This window comes from Chrysemys picta, unplaced genomic scaffold, assembly GCF_011386835.1.
Source record: "Chrysemys picta bellii isolate R12L10 unplaced genomic scaffold, ASM1138683v2 scaf1756, whole genome shotgun sequence".
Taxonomy (NCBI): Eukaryota; Metazoa; Chordata; order Testudines; family Emydidae; genus Chrysemys; species Chrysemys picta.
The window spans coordinates 1-11,521 of NW_027054461.1; the positions used below are offsets into that span (position 1 = coordinate 1).

The 11,521-nt window shown below is 55.6% G+C and overlaps 2 protein-coding genes across 2 annotated transcripts; both read right to left on the bottom strand.

Annotated features, from left to right (window-relative positions):
• Positions 1–20: 20 nt before the first annotated feature.
• On the bottom strand, positions 21–4,610 carry LOC135980069 (kinesin-like protein KIF21B). The gene is made up of 2 exons (XM_065580150.1): positions 4,270–4,610; positions 21–3,810 (listed from the first exon to the last, which is right to left on the bottom strand). The coding sequence occupies exons 1-2, from the start codon at positions 4,464–4,466 to the stop codon at positions 3,696–3,698; spliced, it is 312 nt and encodes a 103-aa protein (XP_065436222.1). The 5' UTR covers positions 4,467–4,610; the 3' UTR covers positions 21–3,695.
• Positions 4,611–4,937: 327 nt separating this feature from the next.
• LOC135980070 (voltage-dependent L-type calcium channel subunit alpha-1S-like) lies at positions 4,938–11,056 on the bottom strand (the record flags this gene model as incomplete). The annotated part of the gene is made up of 5 exons (XM_065580151.1): positions 4,938–5,261; positions 6,609–6,810; positions 9,553–9,605; positions 10,470–10,577; positions 10,969–11,056. Coding segments are annotated over 5 exons (775 nt in total), but the record flags the coding sequence as incomplete, so codon positions are not given.
• Between the last annotated feature and the right edge of the window lie 465 nt (positions 11,057–11,521).

Consider the following 11,521-nt stretch of genomic DNA (forward strand, 5'->3'; position numbering starts at 1 on the left):
ATTCATTAACACTGTATTATATGCATATAATATATTACACTTACACAAACACACTCCGTCTTGTTGTTACCAATTAGTTGCTCCCCTTAACTTCACTGGCCAGGTGAGTTAGATGGGGGAGGGGGTGGAGCCGGGCTTCTGCCGATCCGGATCGATGCTCCCATGTTGACAAGACGAGACCCGGGGTCCTCTGCAAGACACCTCACTTTTATAGCAGCTTTCCTTTTATGCAAATCTATACCAGATTCAAACTCTGTGTCTGTGTCCATTGGTCCTTTGTGCTGCTTTCTTTTGAGTGTTGTCCCAATGCTGCAAAGAGGGTGTTTCCAAAAGAAGGTGCTTGCTTCTAACCCCCCGAGGCCGTCAGTATGTCTGCTTGTCTTTAATGAGCCCACTTGACACGTTTTTATTATTCTTGGGTCTGGCTCCCAGCCCCTCTCCAACAGTTGAGGCTGTCTGGAGGTGCTGCCTTCCATGCCTTGCTCATCCACACCTCATTCATTCAACAGGGCAATTGATTTGGGGGGGGGCGGAAGAGCTCTTGTTCTACTGCTAGCAAAAAGAATTTTTTCTTCTATCTTATTCTATCCTGAGGGGCTATAATATTATACCAAGGGCAATGCAAAGTTTCTAAATGAGGTTTTGATACAAAGTCCCATGAAAACAGAGGTCACACATGGGTAGACCCACCACAAGGTTATATGAAGAGGCACAATGTAAAGTCATATGAAAATTATCAGAGATTGATCTACATTGTCCCCCTTTTGACCTCTCAAGAACAATTCTTGAGTGGTCACCATATAAATTTTTTGTATTTGTTGCAAACAAACCAAACAATTATAACCAGGTGAATATAACTAAAACCATTACAGTTGACTAAACACCAGATATAACATAAACACAAATGCAAACAATTATAATTATAATAATTGGAAATACAACAAAACCATTACCATTACAATAATTGGGTACGTTGACAAACAAAATGAGGCCCAAGTTTGATGCTGCAATAGCCATCAAACAATAAAAGTCACTGAGGTCAGGACCTTTTTAAGCACACACAACAAATAAGATTTTGTAGGAGTACCACAGTTGTTATGCAAGGTTAAGCTGATTTGGACTTAAACTAACATTTAGTTGCTAAAATGTTGTAGAATTTTCTATTTTTAACAGTTGTTTTCAGAGGTTTCTGGGGACCTGAAAGATGGGGCCATACAATTATGGGCCAAGGTCTTACAGGTTATGGGGGCCCAAGAACTACCCTTCAGGGCTTGGGGAAATAGAACCAGAGTGCATAGAGGAAAGTGTGGAATTAACAATACAAGCAAATGTAACTAACAATACAAATGTATTAAGAACAAAAATTAACAACAAAATGACTATTAGAGAACCTAACAAAAAATAAACCTGATGCACTGGGGACCAAAGTTTTTTGGACACAAGTGGTGATTGATAAATTGGATGGACATGGGGGAAGTAGAGAGAGGAAAAGACATTTGCCCTGTCTAGTGTAGTATCCCCTCTTTTTCTGGACCCAATGCTAACACAGGACACCACTAGAGACAGACACAGAACATGCAACACAGAACACTGAACACAGACTTTGTCATGACACTATAACCATGGTATTTTATAACTCTTCAGCTGGTACCAGCTCTCCTGATGTTCTGGTTCAGATCCTGAAAGATAGAAGCTTGGAAACAAATTAGCACAGTGCTTCACCCTGGCAGAACCTGCTTAGTCTCTGCCACAGTGTGTTTGGTACTTGGGGCTGCACAAATGCTAATTAAGTGGTGCATTTCTTGTGAGTGTAAATCCTCCCTTTCTCTCAGTAAAAAGGCGTTAACACTCCATCTAGAAAAAAAATTCTGTTTTAAAATCTCCAGCCATTTTGCCATGGCCTGGAGATCTGAGGCAGAAGCAGGCACTGTTGTTAACTGTTTTAATGGCATTTTGGCCGTGGGAGGAGGAATTTACCCAAATATCCCAAATATCCCCCTTCCCAATCTCCAGAGGGGTCCCAAAGGTCTGCCCCCTTCTGGGGTCTCAAATGTTTCTTCTCCTGATGTTACTGCTGCTGTAAGATTTGAGAGTGCTGTTTTAACTCTCTGTACCCAACCTGTTTTTCAGTTTCTTTATCTATTGCTTGCCTGGGCCCGATCCTGCTTTTTTCAATAAACAGTTTCTTTCCATGGGCACAAGCCTTGTTTCACTACCAATTTAGCAAGGAGGGTGGGCTTTTCAACTAGCCCCCACCCTTCCTGGTTCCATTTCTTAAACATTTTCTTCAAAATTGTGAAATTACCACAATATTACTTACAAAACAAACAAACAAACAAACATAAACCACACTACACTGCCCAAACTCCTATATTCTTCAGAGTTTGGCTTAACAGAACAAGATCTGCATCTTATGTTTTTAACCCACTCTGGGCCAGAGGGAGAGACGCTAAGCTTCCCTCTGTATTACTCGGTTTGCTACCACCGAGGGTTCATACACCAATTATACAAATCCTTCACCGGATTAGATCCTTCCCCGGATCAGAGTGAGAAACACTAAGTTCTCCTCTTTAGCTCAGTCTTGCTACGGCTGAGGGTGTATGTACCTCTATAACACAATTTAAACCTAAACTCCTATATCCTTCAGAGTTTGGTTAATCCTTCCCCGGATTAGAGTGAGAAACACTAAATTCTCCTCTTTAGCTCAGTCATGAACACAATTTAAACCTAAACTCCTATATCCTTCAGAGTTTGGTTAATTAACTGAAAGTTTACACTCTTTTTCCTATAGTGCCAGGCTTGCTAAAGCTGGCGGTGTGCACACCAGTTTTATAATAACTGTGGATTCTATGCTGCCCGCATTCTCCACCAAAATGTTGTACTTAAAGTACTGCACAGGATCTTTTCAGGGGGAATAAGGCAGAACGCCACATTTATTAGTAATACATGTATTCATTAACACTGTATTATATGCATATAATATATTACACTTACACAAACACACTCCGTCTTGTTGTTACCAATTAGTTGCTCCCCTTAACTTCACTGGCCAGGTGAGTTAGATGGGGGAGGGGGTGGAGCCGGGCTTCTGCCGATCCGGATCGATGCTCCCATGTTGACAAGACAAGACCCGGGGTCCTCTGCAAGACACCTCACTTTTATAGCAGCTTTCCTCTTATGCAAATCTATACCAGATTCAAACTCTGTGTCTGTGTCCATTGGTCCTTTGTGCTGCTTTCTTTTGAGTGTTGTCCCAATGCTGCAAAGAGGGTGTTTCCAAAAGAAGGTGCTTGCTTCTAACCCCCGAGGCCGTCAGTATGTCTGCTTGTCTTTAATGAGCCCACTTGACACGTTTTATTATTCTTGGGTCTGGCTCCCAGCCCCTCTCCAACAGTTGAGGCTGTCTGGAGGTGCTGCCTTCCATGCCTTGCTCATCCACACCTCATTCATTCAACAGGGCAATTGATTTGGGGGTGGGGGGAGAGCTCTTGTTCTACTGCTAGCAAAAAGAATTTTTTCTTCTATCTTATTCTATCCTGAGGGGCTATAATATTATACCAAGGGCAATGCAAAATTTCTAAATGAGGTTTTGATACAAAGTCCCATGAAAACAGAGGTCACACATGGGTAGACCCACCACAAGGTTATATGAAGAGGCACAATGTAAAGTCATATGAAAATTATCAGAGATTGATCTACACCAACCCCCACTCCACGGGGGAAGCCTCCCTCACCGCCTCGTTCTCGTCCGTCTCCTCCCCGTTCTCCTGCTGCAGCTTTGGCCTCTTCTTAAAGGCCTCCTTCTCCGGGCTGCCAGGAAGAGACGGGATGAACCGCGGTGACAGGGAAGCCCTGGCACACGGTCCCCTTAGACCATACATCCCCAACACCCTCCATCTCAGAGCCCTTCAGGAACCCAGCTTCACTGCCCTCCAGAGAGACGGGCCAGGCAGTGTTACCAGATGGGGAGACTGAGGCACAAGGAGGGGAAGGGACTCACCCAAGGTCATGTGGCACGTCAGAGGCAGAGCTGAGAAAAGAACCCAGGAGTCCTGATTCTCTGCTGTATGGCTTTGGCTTCCCAGGGATGGGGCAGGACAATGTCTGGACCAGCAGGGCTGATGGGGGCTGGAGGGTGCCAGGGCTGGAAGCCAAGGGAGAAGTGGGCATCCCAATAACTATGGTCCTGCCATAATAATGAAGAGCCAGGGGTGGGAGCACCCAGAACAGACCCCCCCCCTCTGTTCCCAGCAAGGAGTTGGCCATCACCTCTTCCTCCGCTGCTTGGTCTCCTTCTTCAGCCGCTCCAGGTCCTGCTTGGCCCGCCGGAGGACTTCGGTGGTCTCTGCCTCCATGGAGACCACGGGGCTGCTGAGCGCCCCCAGGCCTAGGCCTGGAGATGAGCCCAGGGAGTAGAGGGGCCTGGAGGAGACCTGCGACAGACTCCGGCGGAGCGACTCGTTCATGGCTTCGCTCTCCAAGAGCTTTGTCCTGGGGATCGGAGGGGCTTTTGGTTACGGAGATCTGCTGCCCTGGGCAGATGTCCAAACACCCCAGGGGAAAAGACACCCCCTCCCCCCAACCTCTACGGAGGGGTGACCGGGAGAGTGTGTGTCTGGAACCTGAACTGCCCTCGCTCAGCTTGGACAAAGGGGCTCAGGGCTTTGCTCCCGTGGAGGTGTGCTGCAGAAGGACATCGCAGGGAAGGAAAGCTGGCATGGCCACCACTAACCATCTGCATGCCTCTCGTGGGAGCAAAGAGTCACAGCAGATGCCACTTCATGGATTTAGTGCCTTCACTTAGATGGCAATGCAGCCCAGGCCACGTCACAAAGGCCCCAGGGCTTCCCACTAGGTCTGAACGCTAACGGGAGAGAAGCAACCCTATGGCCGACAGCCAGTTCTCAACAGCCACGGTGATACGCTGACATGGCAGCCTAAGGGTTAATCTTCAGCAGCGGCTGCGCTAGACACGGTGGGGCACCTCTGTTTTCTAGCATTATGGACGGGGTCTGGATCCTCAGCGGGAGGGGCGTAAATCGGCATTGCTCCAGGGACCCCAGTGGGACAACGCTGATTTTACACCAGCTGAGAATCTGGCCCAGAACGAGCGAGGGGATTCCTGTCTCCAGGGTTGTCAGTTTCTCCAGCACGAAATCCACAAGGTCGCACGGGGAGTCTGTGGCAGAGCAAGGACTTGACCACAGGGCTCCCAAGTCCCAGGCCAGTGCCATGACCACTGGGCCATCCTTCCTCTCGGGCTGGGGAGATACATGACTCAGCTCAATAGCAACCTCTGGCTGCCTAAGGGCTGGTGCTCATGGGAAACCAGTCCAGCCAAGCTCAGCATGAAGCAGGATGTCGGATATGCCGCACAGGACAGGGATATAAAGCAGGAGGTGCCTTCCCAGCTCCGAAACATACCCTGAAGCCTTCTCCCTGTTCAGACATGACATACAGCCCTTTAACAGCCTACCTCGCCATAGTCCCTTGCATCCTACCCACAAACTACAGCACCACTGAAACACAGCCATCTCTGCGGTGGAGCCCAGAGCAGTGGCCAGAGCCCCTCCCCCGCTTCCCCCCTCCTCCACAGTCTCAGCACGCCGCTTGGGCGGGGCGGAGCCAGACATCTGCTCTAAGCCGAGCGGCACGGTAAGGGGGCCGGGGAGTTGGAGAAGGGGGGCAGTCAGGGGACAGGGAGCGGGGTGGGGGTTGGATGGGTCAGGGGTTCTGGGGGGGGCTGTCAGGGGGGCAGGGGTGTGGAGAGGGGTCAAGACAGGCAGGGAGCAGAGGGGGTTGGATGGGTCGGGAGTTCTGGGGGTCCTGTCAGGGGGCGGGGAGCAGTTGGATAGGGCATGGGAGTCCCGGGGGGTCTGTCTGGGGGCAGGGGTGTGAATATGGGGTGGGGATGTGGATAAGGGTTGGGGCAGTCAGGAGACAGGTAGGGTCCTATGGGGGCAGTTAGGGTGGGGAGTTCTCAGGAGGAGGCAGTCAGGGGACAAGGAGCGGGGGGGGGTTGGGGGTACTGAGGGGAGTAGTCAGGGGGTGGGAAGTGGGTTGGAGTGGATGGGGGCAGGGCGGGGCTAGAGCGGGACTTCCCCCTCCCCGCAGTGTCCTCTTTTTTGATTGTGGAAATATGGTAACCCTAAGTTAGTGGTCTGTGCAGCCTGGCTTATGGGAACCATCCTGGGCTCCCAGTGTGGTGGCCAAGCCTGGATGTGTCAGTGAAGGTGTCAGAGAGCAGACAGAGAGAGGCACAGAAGAACAGGGGTCTCATCTTTCAACTCTGCAGCTTGGACACACCCTCGTGCCTGGGCTCCCAGCCTCTCCTGCCTGGGGTCCCCTGCACCTTGGTCTTGCCTAGTTCACACCCAGCTAGGGCACCCCGGCTCTCGTCCAGCTGGCACTCATTCCGCACGCTTAGCCGCGTCCAGACCCTAGCACCTAGCTCTGGTACAACTGGCTCCTCGCACCCAGAGCCTGGGCATCCCTGGAACCGGGAGTTACCCAGGTCATGGGGGCTGGGGTGGGAGGAGACTGGGGGGTCGGAGGGAGGTCTCTGCAGGGTGGGGGAGGTTCCATGGGGGGGATTCCACGGGGAGTACCTGGTTCTTGTCCAGCTCGCAGTTCTTGTATTCGCTCTCGTCCTGCTCCTGGAAGGTGGCGATGACAAAGCCGACAAAGAGGTTCATCATGAAGAAGGCGATGAGGATGATGTAGATGATGAAGAAGATGGCGATCTCCACCCGGTAGTTGTAGATGGGGCCCATGTCCTCGGTGTGGGTGTCAATGGCCTTGTACAGCAGCCTGGGGGGTAGCGAGTAGAGAGCATGCAGTTTACCAGGCTGCATGGGGGGGCGGCTCAGTCCAGCTGAGCTAAGGCAGAGAGGTCAGGACATCCCAGACAGCTGCTTCCCCTTTGACTGCACTGGCACCTCTGTGCCCCTGATCGGGGGTGGGGGGTCTGACCCCTCTCTCCATCTTCGGGAGAAGTCCCCTCACATGGCATTCCCCAGCCAGGCAGCAGCGCCAGTGGGGTGCTGGGATCTCCCCCCGTGCAGCCTGACCCAGTGCCCGGCCCCCATGCTGCGTGCTCCCCCCGGCGGACTCACTGGGGCCAGCCCTCGAAGGTGGAGACAGTGAAGAGTGGCATCATGGCTGAGAGGACGTTGTCGAAGTGGAAGTCGTTGTGCACCCACTCGCGCGGGTACAGCTCTTGCTGCTTGGGGCCGCTGTCCATGTACAGAAGTTGCCTCTGGAACGGGAGGCAGCGGCGCATTTACAGACGAGGGGTGAGCGAGTGGGGGACTGGGCCCAGAAACTCTCCGGTCCCCTTGCCCATGACACACACGTGCCCGCCTGCTGAAGACTCCATGCTGCTCAGAGCACATTACTGTCTCACCAAATCAACCTGGGGAACTCACAGCAGCAGGAAGCCAGAGGCCAGTGCTGGTCGCGACAAGCACCATGGCCGAGTATGCGAGTTCTGACAATAACAGGAATCGGCAGTCATGCAATCAGGGTGTGCTGAGGAATGATCACATGTGGATGCCAGGGCTACAACCCGTCTACAACCTGCCCAGCAGCCTCACCAAGATCCACCCTTGGTGCCTCTCCCCAGAGTACAGGTGGCAGCCTGGATCTACAGGCTGGAGCAGCTCGGCAAATCCCACCACATGCCTGGCAAATCCTGCCGTCCGGGATGAGCTCTGCCCTTCCACAGCCAGGGAGACTCATGCCCCAGGGCAGCCCCCTATACACCCAGACACGTACTTCACCCACTAGCGTGTCTGAAAGGGGACCTGCAAAGGTGACATAACACCCTGGGATATGGGAGGCACGTGACTCCTCCATTTGGGGAGGCTGCGTGTGCCCAGACTATGGCCCCGCCTCTGCTCCAGCTCCTGCCCCACTCATCCCCGCCTGCGCCTCTTCAGCCCCTCCCCTGGGGTTCCCCTGCCTGCCCGCCGGCTTCCGGCCACTCACCCCTCGTGCATGCGTGTGTCTCTTCACCCCCTCCTTCAAGGCTCCCCTGCAAGCAGACTGGGGACAGGAAGAGGACGAGTGGGAGCGGGAACTCAAGTGGAGTGCGGGCAGGACCACAGCCAGGGTGCCCACCCTTTTGGCAGCGGTGCGCTCCAAAGGCGGCAGGCCGTCTGTTTGGGGAGGCTTAGCCCCCTCTGGCCTCTTATACCCACCACCCATGCCTGGGGGCTGCCATCTTCTGCTCCTGCTTTTGATGATGAGTGAAGAAGGCCTGAAAGAGCTTTCCCAGGTCGTTCCATAAAACACAAGACAGTCCCAGGCTTAGGGTTGCCAACTTTCTACTCACACAAAACTGAACAGCCCTGCCCTGCCTCCCAGGCCCCGCTCCCTGCTCACTCCCTCTGTCACTCGCTCTCCCCACTCTCACTCACTCCCTTATTTCCACCAGGCTGGGGCAGGGGGTTGGGGTGCGTGAGGGGGTGAGGGCTCTGGCTGGGGATGCGGGTTCTGGGGTGGGGCCAAAAATGAGGGGTTTGAGGTGTAGGAGGGGCTCCGGGCTGGGGGATGGAGCTGAAGGGTTCGGAGTATGGGAGGGGGTTCCGGGCTGAGGCAGGGGGCTGGGAGGGGGTACGGGCTCTGGGCTGGGGTGTGTGTTCTGGAGTGGGGCCAGAAATGAGGGGTTCAGGGTGCACGAGGGGGTTCCGGGCTGGGGCAGGGGGGTTTGGGGTGGAGGTGCAGACTCTGGGGTGGGGCTGGGGATGAGGGGTTTGGGGTGCAGGAGGGTGCTCCGAGCCAAAGGCGTGAGGGCGATCAGGGCTGGGGTAGGGGGTTGGGGCGTGGGAGGGGGTCAGGGGTCCAGGTTCTGGGCGGCGGTTACCTCAAGCAGCTCCCGGAAGCAGTGGCTTGTCCTCCCTCTGGCTCCTACGTGGAGGTGCGGCCAGGTGGCTCTGCGTGCTGCCCTGTCCGCAGGCACCCCCCCTGCAGCTCCCATTGGCTGTAGTTTCTGGCCAATGGGAGCTGCAGAGCTGGCACTTGGGGCGGGAACAGCGTACGGAGCCCCCTGGCTGCCCCTACACATAGGAGCCAAAGGGGGGATATGCTCCTGCTTCCAGAAGCCGCGGCTGACTTATCCCTGCTGTGCCGCTGACCGGACTTTTAATGGCCTGGTCAGTGGTGCTGACCGGAGCCACCAGGGTCCCTTTTCGACCAGGTGTTCCGGTCAAAACCCGGACACCTGGCAACCCTGCTAGTGCCTTAACCATTGGCCTGGCCTTCCTCTGGCTTACGAGTCCAACTCCTCCTTGGTCCTGGCCATTCAACACTCCCCTCGGCTCCCTGCCCCCTAGAGCAAAGTGCCCTGTGCTGCAGGCTTTGCTCCGTATAGAGACCCACGCCTGGGCTCCTCTGCTCAGCAGGGTCCCGGGAACAGGCTGTGAGCACAAGAGACAACAAACCAGGACTGGTTCCTCGCCTTCCCCACCAGTCCCCCCTCAGGCAATGACACCCCCCCGGTCCCTGCGCTCTGGCTGCGAGGTACATGCAGTGATGACAGGGGGCGCCTACCTGCATTCCTCTTCTGTCATCTTGGCCGGATCCGTACAGCTGCTAAACTTCCCCTAGGTTTAAGCAGAGAGCAGAAGAATCAGGGATTGTACTGTGAACCGCAGGGGGCCTGACTGATAGACCTGGGGAGCAAGGACAAGGGCAGCTGCTGGCAACTGCAGTACATCCTGACATGACCCCACGGCTTGGCCCCGACCCAGGGGGCAGCGTCTCCACGGCCCATTCCAGCCTGAAAGGGGCTGGTTAGTGCCAGCCGTGAGCGTCTGGGCCCTACACCAGCTGGGCCTTTCCTTAGAGGTGCTTAGAGCCCAGCCAGATGTGCCAGCCCTCAACTCTCCCTGCGCAGTCAGCAGCACTGACAACCCCTAGGAGCCCTGCAAGGCCCGAAGGCCAGACCACTGCTGCAGCAACCCGTAGCACTTCTAGCCAAAGAGTCACGTCAACCTCATCCATTCGCACAACAGCGCAAGCGCAGACCTGCCTGCAGTGCCACGGGTGGTCAGGAGGAAACACCTGTGATCCTGCAACACGGTGGGGAGCTGGAGCGGGCGGGGGAAACCGAGTCACAGGTGGGGAAGGGACTGGCCCAAGGCTACCTGGCTGGTCAGCACCAAAGCTGGCAAGAGACCCCCAAATTGGCTGACTCCCACTGGGCCATGGGGCTGCCTTGCGTGGGCACAGATTATGCATACACTGCCCTGTTCTGCCTGCAGCGTGCTGGTACCCCCAAGGGGATGGCCGGGGATGGTCCTCGGCCTCCCTCTGAATTTCTGACATGGGAGAATCCCCTCTCTTAAAAGAAACGAAGAGGAGCCACTTCCTGGAGCTTCCCTGAGCTCAGCTCCACCCCAGCTCTCCCCAGGACAGGGAGGGTTGGGGGATACCAGCGCTGGGTTCTGGCCGGGAGGGGCTCTCACCTTGAAGAGCTGCACCCCGATGCAGGCCAACATGAACTGCAGCAGGGTGGTGACAATCACAATGTTGCCGATGGTCTTGATGGCCACGAACACGCACTGGACTACGTGCTAGAGAGAGAGAGAGGACAATGCAGAGATGGGCCAGGCCTGCAGCACCACGACCTGCTGTGGGTATCGGCCGTGCCCCTGTGTAGGGGAAGGGGCCATCCCAGACACAGACGGGGGACACAGCACCACACTGGTGTGCAGGGGAAGCGGCTGTTCCAGATGCAGCCAGGGGACCTAATACAAAACCAATGGGTTGCCTCCCAGCTGCCCACAGACACCTAACAAAACACCTGGGTAAGAGTGAAATCAGGTGGCCTGAGCCCTGGGACGTGCAGTCCTGGGATCCTGCTCAGATGGCCCATGATCTGGCAGGTCCTGGATTCCTGGGGCAGATCTGAGGGGGGCCGTGTCCACCCCCTATGGAGGGCCCTTGTCCCCGCCTTGCTCTCACCTTCAGCCCCTTTGCTCTGTTAATGGCCCGCAGCGGCCGCAGGACTCTCGGCACCCTCAGGATTTTCACCACGGAGATGGCGCTGGACCTGGGGAGGGCGGGGGGAGACGGGGTGACTCAGCCAGCTTGGGGTCTGGCCAGACAAATCAGCTCCTCATACGCTGTCAGGAGCCAAACCGGCCTGCAGCGATGCATCGGGGGAGAGCCAACACCTGTGCCCCTCCAACATGGGCAGGGAAGCTGTACCTGCCAGGGACAGGAGGGGGCAGACTGGGGGGACAGGCAGGCGAGGAGGGGGCATGCTGGAGGGGGCAGGCTGGGGGACATGCTTGGAGGGCAGGCCGGGGGGTGCAGAGCAGCAGGGGCAGGAGGGGGCAGGCTGGGGGGAATGCTTGGGGGGCAGGCCGGGAGGTACAGAGCGGGAAGGGACGTGCTGGGGAGACCGGCTGGCGGTGTGCTGCAGGGGGCAGGCTGGGAGGTGCGGAGCGGGAAGGGGCGTGCTGGGGGGCTGGCTGGCGGTGTGCTGCAGGGGGCAGGCTGGGGGGTGCAGAGC

What these genes read in the sequence shown, in the direction of transcription:
- LOC135980069 (XM_065580150.1), bottom strand. Translation starts at nt 4,466, where the DNA reads ATGAACGAGTCGCTCCGCCGGAGTCTGTCGCAGGTCTCCTCCAGGCCC. An exon ending in ACCAAGCAGCGGAGGAAGAG is followed by an intron (nt 3,811 to 4,269) that starts GTGATGGCCAAC and finishes TCTTCCTGGCAG; the next exon opens with CCCGGAGAAGGAGGCCTTTA.